Source organism: Antechinus flavipes, chromosome 3 (genome assembly GCF_016432865.1).
Source record: "Antechinus flavipes isolate AdamAnt ecotype Samford, QLD, Australia chromosome 3, AdamAnt_v2, whole genome shotgun sequence".
Classification (NCBI taxonomy): Eukaryota; Metazoa; Chordata; class Mammalia; order Dasyuromorphia; family Dasyuridae; genus Antechinus; species Antechinus flavipes.
The window spans coordinates 619,230,166-619,253,036 of NC_067400.1; the positions used below are offsets into that span (position 1 = coordinate 619,230,166).

Here is a 22,871-nt window from a genome sequence, read left to right on the forward strand (position 1 = left end):
GTTTGTCCTTTAAATCATTATATAAATGTGAGTTATTGCTATGATTAATGTTATTATTCCTAGGTATAGGATATCCTAGATAGAATAAGACCACGATTACTATTATCGCTTTCCATCCCAGAGAGAGACAGAGATGGGACTTTAGGGACCTCCTCGGGAGTCAGGAAAGATTATCAAAGAACTCTTGTGGAGAAAAAGCTGGATTAGACCAGACATCCTGAGGAGGGGGAACAGATAGGGGACAGCTAGGAAATCCGGCATGGCCCTGTGGGGACACCATGTTTCCTTACAATCCCTCCTCCCTGGGGATGGAGTCCTTCCAGACTGTGGGTCAGCAGGATCCACAAGGAAAGGAGGAGGGTTTACCGGCCACCTCCACGCCGGCATTTCTCCCTCAGCTCCCCTCCTCCTCTGGTCTCCTTCCCTCCCAGAAGCTGGAGCTCCTTGAGACCAGGTTCAAAGATTTGAGAACTCTTCTTTCCATTGCTCCCCACCCTCCTGTTCCTGTTCCTCTCTTCCTCTTTGCCCCAGATCCCTGTTCCTTCCTCCTTGAGGACTATATAATTGGATCTGGTTCCACCCCAGGACTCAGTTCTGGACTCTCCTGAGCCCTGGATCTCACCATGGACCTGTTGCTGCTATTGTTGCTTCTGCTGCCCCTACTCTGGAGGGGTAAGTCAGGACGAAAGAGGCGTGAAAGGAAAAGGAAGAGGTTGGGGGGAAATTGGCTCTGGAAAGGTGGAGGAGCAGGAGGGGGAACATGGCAAATCCCAGCTTCTTGAGTCTCTCTCTCTCTCTCTCTCTCTCTTTTTCCTTCATTTCTTTCTTTCTTTTTTTTCTCTCTCTCTGTCTCTGTCTCTCTCTCTCTCCCCCCCCTTTCCCTCCCTTCCTCTCCCCTCCTTCTCTCTCTGTGTCTCTCTGTCTCTTTCCTTCATTTCTTTCTTTCTTTTTTTTTCTCTCTCTCTGTCTGTCTGTCTCTGTCTGTCTGTCTCTCTCTCTCTCTCTCTCTCTCCCCCCTTCCCTCCCTTCCTCCCCCCTCCTTCTCTCTCTGTGTCTCTCTCTCTGTCTCTTTCCTTCATTTCTTTCTTTCTTTTCTCTCTGTCTGTCTCTCTGTCTCTGTCTCTGTCTCTCTCTCCCCCCTTCCCTCCCTTCCTCCCCCCTCCTTCTCTCTCTGTCTCTCTCTGTCTCTGTCTCTCTCTCTGTCTCTTTCCTTCATTTCTTTCTTTCTTTTTTTTCTCTCTCTCTGTCTCTCTGTCTCTGTCTCTGTCTCTGTCTCTCTCTCCCCCCTTCCCTCCCTTCCTCCCCCCTCTTTCTCTCTCTGTCTCTCTCTTTCTCGCTCCCTTCTTTTCTCCCTCCCCTTTCCTCCCTCTCTCCACAGGAACCATCTCTCAGAATGCGGACCATGGGATTCACGTCCCGGCGTCGGTGACTGTGCAGGAGGGGCTGTGCGTCTCCATCCCCTGCTCCTTCTATTACCCGCAGCGATACAGGAATAACAAGACCGTTCACGGATACTGGTACTACCACGGCTACTGGAACAAGAGGTATCTCGTGGCCACCAGCGACGGCCAGGTGAAGGCCGACCCCTGGGCCGGAGGCCGGTTCCTGCTGGCTGGGGACCCCCGGAGGGACAGCTGCTCCCTGCACCTGATCGGAGCCCAGAAGGGTGACGCGGGGACCTACTCGTTCCGGGTGCAGAAGGACAACATGGCTTACAGTTACACCCAGAAGATGGTATCTATCCAGGTAGCTGGTGAGAAGCCTATTGCAGGGCAGTGTTTGGGGGGCACTGAGTGCTGGGGGAATTGTGGGCTTCAGGGCTGGGGGGACGGCCGTTGTGGCTCCCGGGAAGAACATAACCTCAGCCAGGGGAAGGACCGGTGAGGGACCGAGCTGGGGGTGGGCGGGTCTCTGTGGGGGCCATCAAAGGCTGATGAGGTGGGGGGGGCGCTGGGGCTTTCCGAAGGATGGCCACGCTGCAGTCGGCTGCTTGGGGGGAGAGGCCCAGTTCCTGGGGAAGGCGAAGGATGGTTGGGGACGGAAAGCTAAGGGTCAGGACGTGAGAAGGGCCACATGAGGGGAACGACCCCAGGGAGCCCCTCAGACTGTTGCCCAGGAGCCGACGACGTGGAGCCCTTCCCCCACCCCCGGAGGGCTTTCTCCCCCCCAGATCTAACCCAGAGGCCGGAGATCCACCTGCCGCAGGTCCTGCGGGCCGGGCTCCCCGTGAATCTGACCTGCACGGTTCCCGGGGCCTGCAGAGGAGGGACAGCCATCGCCTTCCTCTGGACCGGGACCGCCCTGTCGGCCTCCCCGGCTCTCTCGGCCCCCCGACTCCTCTTCACCCCCAAGCCTCAGGACCACGGCACTAGTCTCACCTGCGAAGCCACCTTCAGGGACTTGGGCGTGACCACGAGGACCACAGCCCAGCTCAGCGTCCTCTGTGAGTTCTGGGAGGGGCCGGGACAAGGACCCCCAGGGAGTGAGGGGGTTCTGGCTGCTGGGTCCCCCCCCGGGGAGGAAGGCTGGGGGCTCCCACTTCCAGCCCCAGCCCACAGTCACCCTCTGTTGCAGACCCTCCCCAGGCCATGAAGATCGTTGCTTCCGTGGGGAATGGGACAGGTATGTTTGCAGAGGCTGCTGGGGTTTGGGGCTGGGGAGGAGAAAGTCCCAGGAGGAAGGTCAGGCTTCTCTCCCTTCTCTCTCAGGCTCGGCTCTCCCGAGAAACGCCTCCTCCCTGGTGGTCCTGGAGGGGGGATCCGTGACCCTGGCCTGCTCCTCGCACAGCAAGCCCCCGGCCACGCTGAGCTGGGCTCGCGGACACCACGTGCTGAACTCCAGCCACAGCCCGGGGGCCGGGGTCCTCCACCTGGAGCTGTCCCACCTGGGGGGCGAGGCCGGCGGGGAGTACACCTGTCACGCCAGGAACCCGCTGGGGAGTCAGAGCTACTCAGTGAGGCTCTGCGTGCAGAGTGAGTCAGAGGGACGGGCCGCTGGGTAGCCCCCCAAGAACTAACGGATATTCCATGTCCCCGTGCCCCCCAGACACCTCCTCCAGCTTCGCCCCCTCCAGCGGGGGGAGCACCCAGGGCCCGCCTGGGAACAGAGGGCCAGAGCCTCGGGAGTGAGCGGGGGGACATTCGGCGGGGACCCGCTCAGACTGGGGCATAGGAAGGAGATAGCACCGAGGCCGGGGGCGGGTGCCAGGGCAGCAGCGTGAGGAAGAGCCCCTCGGAGGCCTGGGGGGCTCTGGGCCGTCCCTGCTCACACAAGCTGCCCCCTGAGTCTCTCTCTTCTCCCAGCCCTGACCCAGAGGCCAGAGCTGCAGGTCCCAGAGATCCTGGAGAGGGGGAAGCCGGTCACCCTGACCTGTCTGGTCCCCGGGCTCTGCAGACAAGGGAAGCACTTCTCCTTCCTCTGGAGCGGACCTGCCCTCTCCTCGCGCGGCCCCGCCCCGCTGAACACCTCCAGACTGCTCTTGGTCCCCCACGCCCAGGACCACAGCACCAACGTCACCTGCCGGGTGGTGTTTCCCCAGGCCCGAGTGAGCTTGGAGAGAACCGTCCGGCTCACGGTTATCTGTGAGTCCCGGGGAGGGTCTGCCCGGGGAAGGCGGCTGGGGAGGGTCCAGGGCCTGAGACCCCGGGGAGGTGCGAGAAGCAGGAACAGGGAAGCTAGGGAGGGGGTGGAGGAGGGGAGGGACCCTCGCCCAGACCCCGCCGTTCCATTGCAGACCCTCCCCAGAATGTGACCGTGCACGTGTCCCGGGCAAACAGAACAGGTAGGTTTTCGAGGAGCAGCACCGTGGGCCAGAGGGGACGGTCGGGAGAAGGCTCGGACCCTCCTCAGCCTCCGTGTGGGGCCGAGATAGAACCAGAGGTGGAGCCTTCCTCACCACCCGGGCTCTCCTGCTTCTCTCCAGGCCTAGAATTACTAGGAAACACCTCGTCCCTGCAGGCCCTGGAGGGCGAGTCCCTGACTCTGGTCTGTGCCACAAAAAGCAACCCCCCAGCCGCCCTGCTCTGGGCCTACAGAGACCAAGTCCTGCGGGCCCCGGAGGGCTCCGATGCTGGGATCCTGCCCCTGGAGCTGCCCAGGCTGAGCCCCAAGGACAGGGGCGAATACACCTGCCGAGCTCAGCACCCCCTGGGAGCCCAGCAGCACACAGTGAAGCTCTGTGTACAGAGTGAGTGGGAGGGAGCCGGGGGTCCAGCCGGGGGCCCAACTGGGGGCACAGCCAGGGGTCCAACTGGGGGTCCAGTCAGGGGTCCAGCTGGTGGTCCAACTGGGGATCCAGCCGGGGGTCCAACTGGGGGCACATCTGGGGGTCCAGCCAGGGGTCCAGTCAGGGGCACAGCCAGGGGTCCAGCTGGGGGTCCAGCTGAAGCAGGTGCTGGGGACACTGGAGCTGACAGCTGGGCCTGCTCTGGAGCACGCCCCTTCTAACCCCCAGGCTGTCTCCCTCAGCCTGCTCTTGTTGCCCTGTTTCTGAGGAGGAGGATGGCTCCTGGCCTTTGATCTTCACCCTGCTTCGAGGAGCCCTCATGGGAGTCGGCTTTCTTCTCACCTATGGCCTGACCTGGCTCTATTACACCTGGTGAGTTGGATTCTGCCCCTCCCTGACAGGCTTCAGGGTCCTGGAGACCTCAGCCTGTGGCTCTCCCCGCAGGGCAGGAATGGGGCAGGAGCCCATCTGAGCTGAGCCTCTGACAGGGGTCTTGCTTTCTCCACAGTCGGGTCAGCCAGCCTCCGGATACCACAGACAAGAGCGAGCCCATTGGCATCTACTCAGTCCCTGAGTGGTACGGATCCCTGGATGTGCCAAAGCTGGAGACCTGTGGAAAAAAATCTCAATAGCCAGCACCTCGTGGATTTTATATACTTGCTCTTCCCTCAGCAGGTAAGGGCTCTGAAATCCTCCCCATGACTTTTTATTGACTCCCAAGTTTACTCCCCAAAGTACCGTCCCAAACTTTCTCTTCTTCTCATGCCCCTGACCCCACTTAAAAGAAACTCTTACTTCTCAGAGAAGACAATGCATTCTCTCCCTTCCTCATCTGAATAAGCCCCCTTTTCTCCTCTCCTTGTGCCCTCTAGTCTCGAAAGCTGAACCATCCTTGCCGTGATAGCCTCAGTCTTGGGGTGATAGCCTCCGACATTCCCCATGTCATTCCAAGAAATGAGGAAAGTACCTAGACCAAGCCTTCCCTGATCAGGAATCCTCTGGACAACTTTCCTGAAAGGGGCTCATGCACTTTCTGCTAGGAGGACCCCCCTTGAAGCAACTCAGCATCTTTAATAACGCTTAGGAAACTTTATAAAACCAACATGGCTTATGTCTCTACCTCACACTTACCTGGCTTCTCCTGTCCCTGGGGCCCATCAGAACAAGTCTCAATCACCTAATCACCCTTCAAAATACTTGGAGAAAGCCATGATGTCTCCTCTACTTCTCCAAGGTTCCTCCTCTCTGGGCTAAACATACCCATTTCCTTCTCATCACCTTCAAATGACATGTTCTCTAGTCCTACTCCTCTCATCATTCTGCTGTCTTTCACAAAAAAAACAAAACAAAACAAAAAAAAAACCTAGCATTTTTGTCCTTATCCATCATTTTGTGAAGTTAAATTTCAGCTGCCTGTAAGTCACCTGGTTTGGGAGAAGTCACAGGATTACTCCCCCTCCCAAAGATGACCTGACTTTAAAGAATGTCACACAGCTAACTCTCTCCCTCCCCTCAGGGTCTCCCCCGTCTCTCCACCAATAAGAAACTAGATGTTTCAATCCCTATTATTCCCTCCAAATGGTATATTAACTAGGAGCCTTGGTCCTGGTTTGTTTCTGCAGCCACGTGCTAAATAAATCATTGCCTGGATGTCATTACTGGCTTTCTTTATTCCTCTTCTTTTACTGTTCTGTTTGTCAATATTCTTCCTAAAAAGCGAGGCCTCTAACTAAACAGTGTTCTAGATAAGTCTTGTCCAAGATGGAGGATGCAATGATGGTAATGGGTTATTATTTAAGAATATGCAAGCTTATTCAATATCCAATGTCCCTCCCAAGGACATTGCTCCCAGCAGGATGAGCTTCCTTTGTTCTCCTGCAGCCCTGCTGGTCTCCCAGGAGGTTTGAGCATCATCTTGGATAGATGGACAGAGCATGATCTTGGGTCAACTCTAGGAACTCGGATGCTTTTTTGTGTAGCCAGCGAGGAGTCCCTGCCCTGCTTCCTGAACTAAGAAAGCCCTGAGCTTGGGTCCTGATCCTTGTCCTGTGTCACAGGGAAGAGCAAGTGGATCCCTACACTCTCTTTCCTCTCCCAATACCACATATGCCTTATGGGTACATCATTTTTCTTTTTTAATTTTTTAATTATAACTTTTTATTGACAGTATATAAGCCTGGGTAATTTTTTACAACATTATCCCTTGAACTCACTTTTATTCTGATTTTTCCCTTCCCTCTCTCCACCCCCTCCCCTAGATGGCAGGCAGTCTTATACATATTAAATAAGTTATAGTATATTCTAGATACAATATATGTGTGCAGAACCGAACAGTTCTCTTGTTGCACAGAAAGGAACATCATTTTTCAAGGAATGCCCATAAGATCCTGAGTTTGAGGTCAGAGTAACAAAAATACACTCACAAGTTTCCGCCTTCATTTGACTGCCTTATGAAAAAGCTTTGTTCGGATTTGTAATGCACTAGAAGAGTGTAACAGAATTGGCAATGATGAGTTTTGAATGGTACCCAGCAGAACCCTGTGGCACATGGGCACTCAATAATCCTTGATAATAATGGCTGATTCTGGGCATCTTAAAATTCAGTAAAAAAAAAAACAAAACAAAACAAAACAAAAAAAAAACCTCTCCAATGTCTTCAATTTGTTGGGTTATCAGTCTTCAGCGCATTCAGGAAATATAAATACATATCAACACAAAAAGTCCCTTGAAACATGGGTAGGTTGTTCTCATCTGTCACTTAAACTGGCATATGAAGCAGCAGCTGCTAATGTCCTATTTCCTCTTCTAAGAAGAAAGACTCTATTCATAGTTCAGGGTAAGGTTTGGGGTTTTGTTTTGTTTTGTTTTCCTGATTTGGCAGCTTCCCTTTTTTTGACATCTTGAAGCACAGTCTATCTATGCTTTCAAACTGAATCCTCTCCAGATTATTTGTGGGTGTATTGGGCCCAATTCAGCAGCTTTCTCTGATCTTGTATTCTTATATGCCATTTCTTCTTTTTCACCAAGCTGAGTGTAAATATGGAAATTCCATTGTTATTGATAATAAGCACAGATTACTAGGAAGATACTGGCAGAGAGATCCCATTTTTTGGGGTTTATTTGTTGTCCTTTGAGGTTTTTTTTCTTCAAATTTTCTTTTCTATTATTGGGACTTTGGAAAACGTCCACAAATATGATCATTTCCATCTCCAGAAAAAGTGAATTATTTATGAAATTGAAAATCTCTATTATATACATGTAGTTTAGTTTTTCAGTTTATAATAAATTTGTCACAGTAATTTCAAGACTGTTCTACTCATTTTTGTCTCTTTCTCAGCTTCCTTCCACTCTCTTATTTATTGTTAGATGTTTTATTAATGCCATTTTTTTTGCACTAATAGTTTTATTGTCTTCTTCCTCCTCCAAAAATAAAAACTTAAAAATCCTCCTTTGTAACAAATAAGTATAGTCAAGAAAACCAAATCCACATGTTCTGCATCACTGGATCATTGTTCCTCTATTAAGAGATGGGAAATATGATTCATCTTCAGTGTTCCAGAGATGTGACCATTCACTGCATTGATCAGCATTTTTTGGATTCTTACAAAGTTGTTTTTTTCTTTACAATGTTTTTGTTACAATAAGTACAGCCTTTTCTCTAGGTTCTGCTCACCTCACTCTGTATCAGCTCACAAAAATTTTCTAGGGTTTCATGGAATCGTATCATATTTGCAGAAATGTGCTGGTAAATATTTAACAACCAGCTTTTCTAATATATATGACATACTTTTAGATTGAACCTGCATTATTACCATTTTCTTCATCACTTCCTTAACTCTAGACAATCAACAAAATAATAAATCCAGCCTTGATTTGTGGCATTTGCTAATTTCCAATATGTAAATACTCACAATGAAAATTTAACAACCGGCTCTTGGTAAATCTATACAAGCTGGCTCCAAAACATCCTTGAATATCTGACATTTCTTATGGTATATTAATATTCCAGTACATTCAGTCTCCCAGGTCTCCCCCAACTGATGAGTACTCTTCCTTACTTTCCAGTTTTGTACCATCAAAAAGTGTTGCTATAAATATTTTTATACACATGGATCCTTTTTCTGTTTCTATGAATCCAGAGAATATACCTAATATGATATTGCTAAGTCAAAAGGTATACACAGTTTTATTTGAATATTGTTTCAAATTGCTTTCCAGGTTGGCTGACCAATTCTTCGCTCCACCAACAATGAATTTAGTGTACCTATCCTCTCATTTCCCCTCCAACAATTATTATTTTTCTTTTTTGGATATCTTTTATAATATGATAAATCTGAGGTAGCATCTAAGAGTCACTTTAATTGTCTTTTCTATCATTATTAGTTATCTGAAGCATTTCCTCTGAGGTTGTTGATAACTTGCATTTCTCTGAGAACTAGAATCTTTGACCATTTATATTCTGGAGAATCACTCTTGCTCATATATATTTTATGCATTTTCTTATTTTTAGAAAATCAGGTCCCTATTGGTAAAATTTACTACAAAGATTTTTATTTTTCCCTTTTTGGGAGGGAGGGGGAAAGCAATTCAAGATTAGGTGACTTGCCCACGGTCACACATCTAGCAAGTGTTAAGTATCTGAGACCAGATTTGAACTCAGGTCCTCCTGATTCCAGGGCTAGTGCTCTATTCGGTATGCCATTTAGTTGCCCCTACAAAGATTTTTCCCCCTAGTTAACTGTTTGCCCACTCATTTTAAATACTTGATTTTATATAAAAATGTCAATTTTATGTAAACCAAATTGTGTATTTTATCTCCTGTAATTGTTAGTATCCTTGATTTATTCCCTCATCCATAGCTGTGATTCCTTTCTCCTCTATGGCATGGACTTTTAAATCTAGGTCATATATCTCTTTGGAATTTATTGTGGTATATATACTATATATACTTTTCAGACCACAACTCCCATGGGGTCCTTGGATGGATTTCTGGAAGTCCTTGAACTTAAAGAAGATGCCCCATATTTATTTATTTTCACTAGCCTCAACCTGAAACTTAGCATTTCCTTCCATTATGAATGCAGATATCATCACATTGGCATTGCAATGCCCATGACTTTGTCACTAAGAAAAATCATGGCTATTTTCAAATCACATTACAACTGCTGCCGGCATCTCAGAATATTCTTTACATTGATCATTACTTCAAAAAGCTCTGTAGTTGTCAGATCTGCCACTAGCTGGCAAGTGATCACAATCTTCCCGTCTACAGACTGTGTTGTTGGGTCATTCGGTCCTTCTGATTCTTTGTGACCTCCTGGAATATCGCTGACCAGGTCCTTCCATCCTCTACTATCTCTTAAAGAATGCCTAAGTTCATGGTCATTGTTTCCACGATACTATATCTCTGTCTCTCTACTGCAGAGATCCCAACTCTACCGGGCTGGCCATATTGTTCAAATGGTACGCTTGCCATAAAGAGTATTGCCTCACACAGGGCAAGTGCTCCCATAGTGGTCAGAAAAATGTCTCCCTTAGGAACTTTAGGGGCAGCCGGGTGGGGCAGTGGATAGAGCACCAGCCCTGAAGTCAGGAGGACCTGAGTTCAAATCTGATCTCAGACACTTAACACTACCTAGCTGTGTGAGCCTGGGCAAGTCACTTACCCCCAGTTGTCTCAGCAGAAAAAAAAGAAAAAGAAATAACGTTAGAATTGATTGCGTGACATGGGAGACATTGTCACAGGACCGCCAGCATGCCGTGCCCTAGTCAGAGAAGGGCAAAACAGAATGGGAATAGCTCAAAAGAAAAGCCGGATGTGCAAAGTTCATATGGACTAATTGTGCCCAATCTGTGGCAAAGCATTCTGGTCTGAGTAGCCACAGTGGGACACACTGTAACTGAACTCTAACATGGTGATGTCATTTTGGTCATCTTCAAGAATGAAGTACAATAACAAGCAATCTATCCATCTCATCTTCGGCCATTCCCTTTTCCTTTTATCTTAAATTTTCCCTAACATCGGGGCTTTTTTTCCCCAATGAATCCCATTTTTCTCATTATGTGCCCAAAGTATTTAAATTTCAGCTTCGGTATTTGACTTCACAGTGAATAGCTTGAATTAATGTCTTTAAGTGTTGACTAATTTGATCTCCTTGCTGTCCAAGGGACTCTTGAAAGTCCTCTTCAGTTCCATAATTCAAAACTGCAGTACTCAGTTTTCCTTCTAAGTCCAATTCTCACAGCCAGATATTGCTACTGGAAAAACCATAGCTTTTGACTATCTTGTCAGCAAGATGATACCTCTGCTTTTTAACACTCTGCCCAGATTTGCCATAGATTTTCTTCCAAGGAGGAAGAGTCTTTTAATTTCATGGTAGCAGTCAATATCTGCAGTGATCTTTGAGCCCAAGGACAGAAAACCTGATGCGGCTTTCATTCCTTCTCCCTCTATTGGCCAGGGAGTGATGAGATCAGTTGCCAAAATCTTAGATTTTTTGATTGAAAAACTTCAAGCTGGCTTTTACAACTCTCCTCTTTCACCCTTACCAAAAGGCTTCTAATTCTCATCACTTTCTGCCATCAGAGTGGTATCAGCTGCGTATCTGAGATTGTTGATGTTTCTCCTTGGTTCCGGTTTTTGATTCATCCAATCTGACATTTCACATGAAGTACTCTGCCTTTATGTTAAGTAAATAAGGTGACAATATGTCCTTATCATACTCCTTTTATGATCTTAAACCAATTAGTTGCTTCATATTCAATTCTGTTGCTTCTTGAACCACGTATAGGTTCCTGTAGGGATGTGAGACGATCTAGTATTCCCATTTCTCTAAGGACTTCTCATATTTTGTTGTGCTTCACACAGTTGAAGACTTTAAGTATAGTAGATGAGGCAGAAATAGATATTTTTCTGAAACTCTCTTACTTTCTCCATAATCTAATACATAATCTGATACAGCAATACATTCAGTATTCTATAACCATAGTTCATCTCTTCAACAAAAGTGGGAAAATATATTTTCTCATCTCTAGTCACTGAAATTGCAAAATGTTCAATTTTGTTTTCCTCTACTTAAATTATTGTGGTCATTGTATGGATTAATTGCCTGATTTTGATGATTTTCACTTGAGCTAGTTCCTCTAAGTCTTCCCATATCTTCATAAATGCGTCATATTTATCATCTCGTATGTGTAGAAATCACAAAGAAGAAAATTTAGGGTTGATGTCAGAAATGACTTTTAAACAATTAGATCTGCCCAAAGGAGGCTCCTTCAGAGGTCCTGAGTCCCCTCTGCTTAGAGGTCTTCAAAAAGTCCCTGGATAACACATATCAATAATGTTATAACGTGAGGATACTTTTCATGGAGGAATTGAACTATCTGGCTCCCAAAGTCCCTTCCAACTCTTGAATTCTAGGATTTTTAAAATTATAATGCATTATATCTAAGTTAGTTATATTAATTATTACCATGTATATTATTATAATAATTATATATTAACATTAATATGTGTTAATATATAACATAACTATATATCTACATAACATAACTCATATAGCCACTATCCAGTCCATAGGCATCCACTTTCTGTCCGCTTCTTTACTTCTACAAAAAATGATGCTATGAACACTTTGGTATATATGGAGTCTATCTTTCAGACTTCTTTAGTGTCTGCCCTGCAGCTGAATCTCCAGGAAAAAGAGTTCGGACATTTTAAAAACTTTTTTTTAGCATAATTCTCCATTGCTTTCCAGAATGTTTGGATCAATCTACAGTTCAATCAATAGTATATTGACTTATCTGTCTTCTCTCAGGCCTTCTAATATCGAGTCTTTCCATCTTTTTGCCACCCTTGTCAGTTTTCTAAGTATAAGTTGAAATCTCTGTTGTTTTCATTTATATTCTTCCAATTTTTAATAATTTTGGAGTAGTCTTTCAGGTGATTGTCAATAGTTTCGATTCTTTTTAGGAACAATTATTCATATCTTCTGACCGCTTGGGGAATTAGTATTATATACTTGTGTTAGCTTTCCTGTGTTAATCTCTTGGATATAGGACTTTTATCGGAGATTCTTCCTATTTCATCTGTTAGGGGGTTTGCTTGAATATTCCTACATCAGCTGGCGTGGAAGTATCCTGCACAGTGTCTTCCTACTATCTCCTTTGACTGGCTGCAGAGCCAGAACAGACTGAATCTCTAAAAATGACCAGTCTGGGACATTCTTTGGATGCTCTTTCCTACTGTGTAAGTGTAGGGTAAAGATCACATTTCCTCCATGAACTGAACTGGAGAAGGAACTGCTGCCTCCTCCCTTTGGGCCCTGCAAAATGGGAAATGGGAAGTTTGTTTCTGTCTGCTTCATGTGTCCTGAGTTTGAGCTGTCTGAGGTAATTGCCACAGATGGGGAATCTGAGTCATGGTGCCTTTGGAGCTGGTATCACAATCCCATCAGCCTGGGGAAACCAGGGCACCTCGAACTTACATCCTGGGGAGGATTCTGGACTTGGACCCGTGACTCTGGAGGAACTAAGCTCCGTGTCTGACATTGTTGTTTTTGAAGAGAAAATTCTTTTGTAAAAGTTATCCCATTCAACTGGGCTTATATCCCAAAGAGATTTTAAAGAAGGGAAAGGGGCCTGTATATGCAAGAATGTTTGCGGTAGCCCTGTTTGTAGAGGCCAGAAACTGAAACTGAGTAGATGCCCATCAATTGGAGAATGGCTGAATAAATTGTGGTATATGAATAATATGGAATACTATTGTTCTGTAAGAAATGAGCAGCAGGAGGATTTCAGAAAGGCCTGGAGAGACTTATATGAACTGATACTGAATGAAATGAGCAAGACCAGGAGATCCTTATATACTTCAACAACAATACTATATGATGATCAATTCTGATGGACGTGGCCCTCTTCAACAATGAGATGAACCAAATCAGTTCCAATAGAGCAGTAATGAACTGAACCAGCTACACTCAGCGAAAGAACTCCAGGAGATGACTATGAACCATTATATAGAATTCCCAATCCCTCTATTTTTGTCCACTTGCATTTTTGATTTCCTTCACAGGCTAATAGTACACTATTTCACAGTCTGATTCTTTTTGTACAGCAAAATAACTGTTAGGACATGTATACATATATTGTATTTAATTTATACTTTAACATATTTAACATGTATTGGTCAATCTGCCATCTGGGGGAAGGGATGGAGGGAAGAAGGGAAAAAGTTGGAAAAAAGGATTGGCAACTGTCAATGCTGAAAAATTACCCCTGCATATATCTTGTAAATAAAAAGCTATAATAAAAACTTTTTTTTAAAAAGTTAACCCAACTGTTAGTGGTTATATGGGTTTTAACTGCACCCTTGAGGGAACATCATTAAGAATGTCTGAACCATTTGCAGAGACCCTCGATTCCTCCAAACTCTTTAAAGTATCAGAGAACCTGGGAGTGGAGTAAAATCCAACTTACCTGTTCCTGAGGCAGGAGAGGAGTCTTACCCTTTAACTGGGACAGGTTGGGATGGATCCATTGATTTATTCAAATAATTCTTCTATTCTTACACTTAATTCTTGGTACAGAAATTATCATTATTATTACTATTGTTTTTCATTATTCTCATCTTTATATTCTATAAGATGTTATAATAGATTTTTAAATAAATCCTTTACAGTATTGGTACCATCTCTATGCAAAAGTCCCTGCTTTAACATAAAAGCACAAAAAGTTTACAACTACTCCGAGTGCAATTTCCCCATTAACCAGAAGGTGGCACTCTGAGCTCAAGCTCTCCAACTCCGGGCTCTATGGAAACCATGGGCCTGGGTTTTCCACACTATACGGCCCCCTCTCCCCAGGCTCCCATTCCTGGCCAGCAGCCTATCTCACCTCTAATGCGGGCAGGGTTTAAAATAAACATAATTGATGGCGAAATGTTTCATGGTTCTAGGAAAATGGCTCAGCACCCTGAGTGTTGTCCCTGAGTTTGAGCAGGTCCATAAATAAGGATCATCATCCCAGGAAATGTTGATTGGGGGAAAATTCTAGGAGCTCCCCGTTCTTGGTCCGGTTCTTGGTAAAATCAGCGTTTGTTAGGTGATAAACTTCTGAGCAGTTTCTCCCTTCATTAGATCCTGAGTCAGAGGAGCTGGTGATCGTGTTTTATTTTGTTTGAAGAGAGAGTTTTAACTCTAGGCTCCCCAGAAAAAGGTGGCAGAATTAATGGGCTCTTTCCCCCATCTTGTCTCTGTCTCTCCATGGAGTATGGACTCAACTACAGCGAATAAGAAATAAGCCCATTTATTCCAATCCACAGGAAACATTAATGGAAGAAGTTATTATAGAAAGAGTACAAACACTACAAAAAGTGAATGTGCTCTCCCACTGGAATTGAGATATCTCAGGTCAACAGCAGGAGGATTTCAGAGCAGCCTGGAGAGACTTTCATGGACTGATGCTGAGTGAAGGGAGCGGTACCAGCAGATCATTATACACGGCAACAATAATACTATATAAGGATCAATTCTGATGGACATGACTCTCTTCAATATTGAGATGATTCAAATCAATGAAGAGAGCCATTTACACCCAGAGAGAGGCCTGTGGGAACTGAGTGTGGATCACAACATGGCATTTTCACACTTCCCGTTGATGTTTGCTTGCATTTTGTTTTCCTTTTTAGGTTTTTTCCCTTCCTTCTTGATCTGATTTTTCTTGTGCAGCCAGATAACTGGAAATATGTATACATATATTGGATTTAATATATACTTTAACATATTTAACATGCATTGGACTATCTGCTATCTAAGGGAGGGGGTGGGGGGAAGGAGAGAAAAATTTGGAACAGAAAGTTTTGCAAGAGTTAATGTTGAAAAATTACCCATGCATATGTTTTGTAAATAAAAAGCTTTAATAAAAAAAAGAAATATCTCAGACCAAACAAGATTGAATTCCAGATGCCAGACGATCCAGAATTTCTCCTCTTCCAAGCTCAAGCCAACTCTGCTTCTCATGAAAGCTCAGAGCACAATCAAGCTCCACCAGTGAGGAGAGTCTTATTTAATTGTTATACTAACAAGGAGAAAATTCTCCCAGCCCCATAAGAGTTGGAGTACTGTGGCCACTCCTTTATTCTCCTGGGCCCTATTTTGTGCAATAGTCCTGGGGACTATTTGAACCTCAGGCCTCCAGATTTTTCAGACTCAGGTAGTAATGTCCAAACTTGGTTTGTCCACTTCAAAGCAAATATTTGATGACATACACAAGAGCTAAAAAGGTGACCTCTTTTCCTTCCTCTGGTAGGCTGGTTCCTCTCAGAACCTCCCATTTAAGAATTTCCATTGCTCTCTCAGCTGCACTTCTAATTCTCTTCCCAGACTTTCTCGACAATGGTGCCCCCATATCTTCTCCCTTACCCAACCTTCTTTTGTGTTGACTTCCCCTATTATAATGTAAGTTTCTTGAGTTCAGGGACTATCTCTATGGCTCTTATCTCTATGAAAACAAGCACAAGATGAGTCAGACTCTCTGCTCTACTTTTCTTTTATGACTCCTTTGTCTTCTCAATATTCAAGAACCTTAAAATATAGATTTGGAAGCAAAAACAATATGATTCCTAATACCTTATTTCCCTGTCAGTCACCACCCTGGAACCCCTGAAAAGTGAAGGAACATTAGAAATTAAGAATGGGATGTTTCCTGGAAAGCCAAGTCAACAAACATTTATTAGGTATCTACTATGTACTAGTCACTGTGCTAAGTGTCAAGAATATAAAGAAAACCAAAAGACTAACCCTTTCCTCAAGGAACTTATAGTCTAATGGGAAAAACAATATGAAAACACCATGTATACACAGGAGAAAGAGAAGATAAACTAGAGGAAAGGTGCTAGCACTAAAGAGAATCAAGTTTTAGAGTTGGGTCTTCAGGGAAGCTAGATATAAAATGTGGGGAGCTATGTTTGGGGTGACCACGTCTCCACCCCAATCTGGAAGCAGCCTTTGAAGAGCACAGTATCCCAACTGTTTCAAGTCAGTTGTAAAGAGTATTTTTTTTAATGTACATGAACTGATGCTAAGTGAAGTGAGGAGAACCAAAACATTGTACACAGCAACAACATGATTATATTATGATCAATTCTGATGGATGGGGCTTTTTTCAACAGCAAGGTGATTCAGGACACTTCCAAGGGTCTTGTGATGGAAAGAGCCATCTGCACCCACAGAGGGGACTGTGGAGACTAAGTGTGGATCATAACAGTATTTTCACCTTTTTTGTTATTGTTTGCTTACTTTTTGTTTTCTTTCTCATTTTTTCTTTTTGATCTCATTTTTTTGTGCAGCATGATAATTGTGGAAATATGTATAGAAGAATTGCACATGTTTACTATATATTGGATTACTCTGTCTAGGAGAGGGAATGAGGGAAGAGAAGGAGAAAAAATCTGGAACACAAGGTTTTACAAGGGTGAATGTTGAAACCTACGTATATGTTTTGAAAATAAAAAGCTTTATTATTTAAAAAAGAATCTTATTTAATACATTTTGCTTGGACAATATATAATGAGGATGAATTTTTGGCCTTTTGCCTTCCCTGGTATGGATGTTAATTTGTCTCAAAATGATTAATGTGAAGAAGACTTTGGTACAAAATATAGGAATGGAAACAGGCAGGACACTCTGCTCCAGTCACTTCAGAACTCCTAGGATTTAACCAAGTAGTTCTCATTCAAATTATTGCAACAAGCCACATTAATCCAGGTGTTCCACGTATGATGGCGACATGGTTAAAAAAAAAAAAAAGGAAACGCATGAGTGCTCATATATACGTGGAGCTGTCTGCCCAGTGTTTTTTCATAACTCTTCCCAGTGATCCTCCCCATGCTTTGATGCTGTCAGAGGATTTACACATTCACAGATTATAAAGAAAAAAAAATGGGGGAAGGAGTATGTGTTTGAGACCCTCAAGCTAAACCTTGAAATATAAATGAAAAAAAAAAAAAATGAGCGCTCGTTCTCTCCATTCCTGCCTACTAGTCTCTAACACTCAGGATCTCTTTTCACTCTGGCTCCCACTCCTGCTGATCCATTTGGGTCATCCCCACAATACTGGTCTTGGGTTTGATCTCAGCTTTCCCTCTTCATGGCCTGGTCACCGAGGTAGGCCAAAGCCAGTGGTTTCCAGTCCCAGAGTCTTAACTCACTTTCAGGGACTCCCCATTCCCTTCTCACACGGCACCCAAACAGTCCAACCCCCTAAGTCATTTGCCACTTGCTCAAATGGCAGCTTGCCCACAGCTGTTTTCTGCTCCCTGAGATTTGTATGATACATGGGAGGTATATCAGGTGTTCCACGTATGGTGGCGACATGGTTAAAAAAAAAAAAAAAAAAAAGGAAACGCATGAGTGCTCATTACACATGGAGCTGTCTGCCCAGTCTTTTTTCCTCAAGGGCAAAACAATTTTTAAAATCCTTAGACTTAACCCACCTGCCCGGGTCTTGTGATTTCCCAGCATCTCGCTCCTTTCTTTGACTTGACTCGATGACAGTCTATCTGTATTGCAGCTTTCTCCTTTATAACATGATAGGGGCCCTCTCTGGGATAAATATCGGACCCCTTGCCTTGGGAGAACCCTGTGCGGCCAGTCTCTATCGGAGATTCTCTTTAGCGAATATCCAACTTTTGGAGATGTACTAGAAACAAATTCGTATTTTTCTCTTTTGTTTAAGACCATCTGTTTTTCTTACAAGTCGAACCAGTTTCTTTGTGACAACTTTTCCTGGTCTGAATGCTTCCCCCCCATAGCGGCTGCATTTCTGTACCAGCTGGATTATGAGGCCGGGGAGGCAAGAAGCATCCCTGACCCACTCGTGCCTGGCACCATCTCGAGAGCCGGCTCATAAACGGCCATTATGTCTCTTGTTCCTTCAGACAATCTAGACTCTTTGCCTCGATTGTGAATCCAGACAGCTTGCTTGGAGCCTTATGGGCTGCATGACCTGCTGGCCTAGAAACCCCTCGAGCTCGATCCCTAACGTGTTCACATCCTCTTGACCATTCCTGGTGCTTCCCGTGTTCTGTCCTTTTAAAATGACCTCGTCATCCAGCTGTGGGATGAGTTCAGAACCCCTTGCATTGTCCCTGCGGAGGCTGGGACCCGATGGGGAAATGCTCCTTGGTATTGGGGCCAGCAAATCTGCTCGGACCTCCCTTTGGGCAGGGCCTATTCGCGGCTAATGGGGAGGGACAAAGAGAGGGAAACCTCTGCCCTCCCCTTGCCACACTCTCCAAGCTCAAGGAAAACCACATATCACTGGGCTGAGCTCATCCTCTGGAAATGACCTGGTTTTGTTTGGTGTGGGGGAGCGCCTTTACCCCTTGTTGTCCGGCGGTTTAGGGGGCTCCGATCACCCTGGGCTGTGGGAGGAAAAACCTCTGGGATATCAGGAAGGCAAAGAGAAGTGTGTGGGGGGGTCCTTAGTCTTCTCAGCGGATACATTGGGGAGGCCTGGCCATACACCTCTCCTGCCTCTGTCCACCCTCCAGCCGCCCTCCCTGTGCCCCCTGAGCCTCCACAGAGCACTGGCCAGGGAGGGTCAGGGTCAAGTCGCTGGGGAAGGTGAGGCCTGAGGCCTCGGGCACCAGGGCACTGTGTCTGTGTCTGGGTCTGTCTCTGTCTCTGTGTCGGTTCTCTCTCTGTCTGTGTCTCTTCCCCGCCCCCCTCTTTGTTTCCCCCCACTCCTGTCGGGCTCCCCCTCCCACACCAGATTCCCCCCCCCAAGCTGCGGAAGTGCCCCCAGTGCCCCTGAATCGTCAGTTTTGGGAAACTCCCTTGCCCTCCCAGAGCTTCCAAAGCCAACCCTCTGCTTCTCTTTCCCCACCCCCGCCCTCACACATGGTACCTTTCCTTCCCATTCCGTGCCCCCCACGGCCTTGCCCAAGGGTTCCGTCCTACGCCTGGCAATCACAAAGAAAGTGCCTTCTAGTTCCAACCAGGAGAAAGGAAGGACATAAGCACTTATGTAACACCTGCTGTGTACCAGGAAGCATTGTGCAATTATTTTCTCACTTGATCCTCACTGCACCTCGGAGAGAACGTGGGAGCCCGGGCTCCCACCCGATAGTTTGTTCAGACTTCCCGGGAGTGGTACCTGCCATGCCTCCTCAGGCCCCTAGGTGGCGCCCGGTAGCGTACGGGGAGGGAGGTCGGGAGCTTGCAGTCACTGGACAAGTTTCTCAGTTACCCCATCTGTAACGTGGGTCAAACATCAGCGCTCGCCTCCGAGGGTCACCGTGAGGCTAAAATGAGGTGACTGAGCATGTCCCAAGCCTTCGGGGGTCTGTGAATACTGGCTGCTCTTATTACTCTGCGTCATAAGAAGCCACCATGCTTCCAGACTGCCTTCCCGGCCTCCCGTAAGGCCCCAAGACGTGCCTCACCCATACCCGCCTCCTTTCCCTATCTCTCCTCCCGCTGCCTCAGCCTCTGCTTAACCCAGAAGCCTTAGCGAATGGGGTGAAGGACAGGAAGAATCGAACCAATGGGTGGGGAGGAGGGAAGCGGAGAGGCCGTGCTTTCGCTTAGAGGTCCCGCCCCCTTTCCTTTCCTCCAATGACGCCTCGAGCTTGCTTCGTGGGCGTGACGAATGGGCGCCAAGGTGGGCACCACTTCGCACCCTCGGGTAGCTCCGCCAATGGGTGAGGTCATTCTTTCCCGCTTCCGTGGAGCCACTCAATAGAACGTCGCCCTCAGGCCCACGGGTCCCGCCCCCCTGGCAGCGTGGGTCGGACTGCCTCTGCAGACACCATGGCGGGAAAACTGTGTCTGGGGGCTACGCTCTGCCACTTGTGGTTCTGCCTCAGCAGTGCGTGAGCCGGGCCCAGCCGGGCGTGGGGGAAGGTGTGTGTGTGTGGGGGGGCGCCTCGAAGGCTGACCGAGCCTCCTTCCCACAGGCACAGCCGATCTTCGCTGCCACCAGCTGCCGCTCACCCAGCTCGGCCCGGCCCCCGGCCCCAGCCTCAACCCCAGTCCCGGGCCCAGCCTCAGCCCCAGTCCCGGGCCCAGCCTCAGCCCCAGTCCCGGCCCTGGCCCAGTTTCGGCTGTGCAGGAGTGTGAGAAGCTGGAAGTGTGCCAGCACACGCTGCTGCGAGTGTCCACCGGTGAGGCCGAGCCCCGCCCCCAGATCCCCCCACACCAGGTCCCAGCCCTTCCCCCCTCCTTCTCCCTAACTCCACCCTCCGCCCTCCTCCCTTCACACCCCCTCCCCCCCCCCCCCCCGCCCCGCAGCAGTCCCTAGGCCGGAATCGCCAGTTCCCTCCCCTCAGACCCCCTTTCTGAGCTCCCTGTCCCCTACAATCCCCCTCATCCTCTTCCCGCTTCCCCAACACCCCACCCTCTCCTAGGCTCCACAGATGCTCCCCTCAGCAGTCCCTCCCTTTCTCCTCCCCATCAGCCCCTCCCACCACAGCTGCCCCTCCCCCCAGCACGCCACTCTCCCCCTCCCCCCAGGCCCCGTGGTTGCCTCCTTCCGCAGTAAGGGCTGCATCCTGCCGGGGTTGCAGACCACGGGGGTGTCCCAGTACCGCCAGCCCCCCGAAGTGAGCATCACCCTCTACGTCCACATGTGCCCCACGGACCTGTGCAACGATGACAGCACCTCGGCCTCCCTCTGGAATGTGTCTGGTAACTGCTCCCCCTCCCCCCAGGGCAGGTCTGGGGCGGGAGCATTTATGAAGCGCCCCCTGTGTCCCCAGCAGGGGAGGTGCTGGCAGGAGCCCTGCGGTGCAGAGAGGGATGAAATGGGCTCTGGGCTTGGACGGGGTCCTCCCCACCCTGGGGGTCCCCTGGCCTCGGGCTCGATCTGGGCGCTTCCAAGATGCGAAAAATGTGCAGGGCCCTGGGGATCTAGGACCCCGGGGCCCCTGAGAGTCCCCCATCTCTGCCCCCTCCCCAGTTGGCTCCAGGCCACCCAACAGCAGCTACTCTGTGCCCAGCGGCCTCCGGTGCCAGGCCTGTGCGGCTCTGGAATCCTGCCCTGAGGACTCGCCCTTGGTCACCTGCCCCGGGAGCATCGGCTGCTACCGAGGGATCCTCAAGCTCATAACCAGTAAGGCCTGGGCCCGGGGTCGGGGGAGCTTGGGGGTCCCTTCGTGGAGGCCCATCCTCACCTATCCTTGTCCCTCAGGCAACGCCTCCCTGCCACTGGCCCTCTGGGGCTGCGGTTCCTGGTCCAACTGCAGTCTGCTGGAGGGCTTCTGGACCCCGGGGCCCATTGCCTTGAGTGAGGCTTGTGAGGATGAGGAGGAAAGGAGGCACTTAATGGGCCGCTGGGCCATGAAAAATACTGGGGTTTCACTGGGCCTGGGACCAGCTTGGCAGGTGAGACTGGGGTCCCTTCTGGCCCTTGGGGGACGCTTCCTTACCTGGCTCTGAACCCCTGGGACCTTGGTCTCTGACCCTGACCCTTCATATGGAGATGAGGCCCTTCTGCACCCCGCCTCCACCTCCCACCATCCCATATTCCAAACTGGATCCCAGCCAAATGGCTGTTGCCTTTTCCTTTCCTGACTGAGCCCCCACGGCCCTGGGCTTTCCTAAGCCTCTCAGCGCTGCTCACCGCTCCTGCCTCTGTCCGAGGGGCTCTGCTTTGGATGGACAGACAGAACCCGTGTCTCCACAATAAAGCTGCTTCCTCTGCCCTGGTGTGTGTCTTTGGGTTGCCCTCAGGCTGCGGGAGGACGTTCCCCGGGGACTCCTACCTTGTGCTTCCTTTCCCCAGACCCACTGGACAGGACTCTGGGACCTTTCCTTTCAGCTTTACTTTTTCTGAGCTTCAGTGCTCCAAGGAGATGTGTGTAATATTCCCTGTGTGCTGATGGTCTCCGCATGTGGATGTGACCTTCCTTCAGTCATTTCAATTATGTCCCACTCTTCCTGAGCTCTTTTGGTTCGTTGATTTTAGGCCATTTCCTTCTCCAGCTCATTTTACAGATAAGCAAACTGAGGCAAACAGGGTTAAGTGACTGGTCAAGTGTTGCATTTGAACTCAGAGCTTCCTGCCTCCAAGCCTGGCGTTCTATTCCTGCATCACTTCCTTGCCCTACCTTCTGTAACCTTAGGTGAGCTACTTCCTGGGGCCTCAATTGTGTCATTTACAAAAATGATCATAAGGCAAAGGATTGATATCAGCCTGACACTTTGTTCCTGAATCAGGACCTCTGACTTCTCACCCTCCCCTGATGTCTTCACCTGAAATCTCATCTTCCATGATAAGCCTTTCCCAATCCCCCCAGTGCCAGAGCCTTCCCTCGGGGCTTCCCTGTTATCTCACTCGTCTGTATGTGGTTGTTTGCACGTCCTCTCCTCCAAGACCAACAACTACCCGCTTTTCTTTGGATCCCTGGTGTTCAACACAGAAACAAACTCACGTAGGTGCTTAATAGAAGAGCCGACCTTGCCTTGGCATAGGAACTGGGGTCCTATCCTCCTGGCATAGTCAGAGCCTTCTGTAATCTAGCTCTGTGCATCCGACATCAGTCTCATATTCCGTACATGACTTCCACCTTGTAAATCCCGTAATCCCCACAACTTGTTCCAGACCTCAATAGAGAGGACTTAGTGGCTACAGCCACAGATCAGTC

General features: G+C 48.0%; 3 protein-coding genes across 4 annotated transcripts; all 3 read left to right on the forward strand.

Moving 5' to 3' along the window:
- Positions 1-569: 569 nt before the first annotated feature.
- Positions 570-8,569, forward strand: LOC127556405 (sialic acid-binding Ig-like lectin 14). Of its 2 annotated transcripts, none has more exons than XM_051989542.1 (11): positions 570-672; positions 1,379-1,753; positions 2,171-2,443; positions 2,575-2,622; positions 2,709-2,972; positions 3,303-3,581; positions 3,734-3,781; positions 3,923-4,186; positions 4,468-4,597; positions 4,734-4,900; positions 8,444-8,569. In XM_051989542.1, exons 1-10 carry the CDS (start codon positions 624-626, stop codon positions 4,855-4,857), a joined length of 1,854 nt encoding a protein of 617 aa, XP_051845502.1. In that variant the 5' UTR covers positions 570-623; the 3' UTR covers positions 4,858-4,900; positions 8,444-8,569. The 2 variants fall into 2 exon arrangements, with proteins under 2 accessions (XP_051845502.1, XP_051845501.1); XM_051989541.1 differs by lacking the exon at positions 8,444-8,569 and adding an exon at positions 5,098-5,880.
- Positions 8,570-19,842: 11,273 nt separating this feature from the next.
- On the forward strand, positions 19,843-20,633 carry LOC127557570 (putative uncharacterized protein DDB_G0290521). The gene is made up of 4 exons (XM_051990880.1): positions 19,843-19,928; positions 20,010-20,095; positions 20,184-20,428; positions 20,556-20,633. Exons 1-4 carry the CDS (start codon positions 19,843-19,845, stop codon positions 20,631-20,633), a joined length of 495 nt encoding a protein of 164 aa, XP_051846840.1.
- LOC127558196 (CD177 antigen-like) lies at positions 20,611-21,921 on the forward strand. The gene is made up of 3 exons (XM_051991421.1): positions 20,611-20,913; positions 21,185-21,337; positions 21,416-21,921. Exons 1-3 carry the CDS (start codon positions 20,643-20,645, stop codon positions 21,661-21,663), a joined length of 672 nt encoding a protein of 223 aa, XP_051847381.1. The 5' UTR covers positions 20,611-20,642; the 3' UTR covers positions 21,664-21,921.
- Positions 21,922-22,871: the final 950 nt, after the last annotated feature.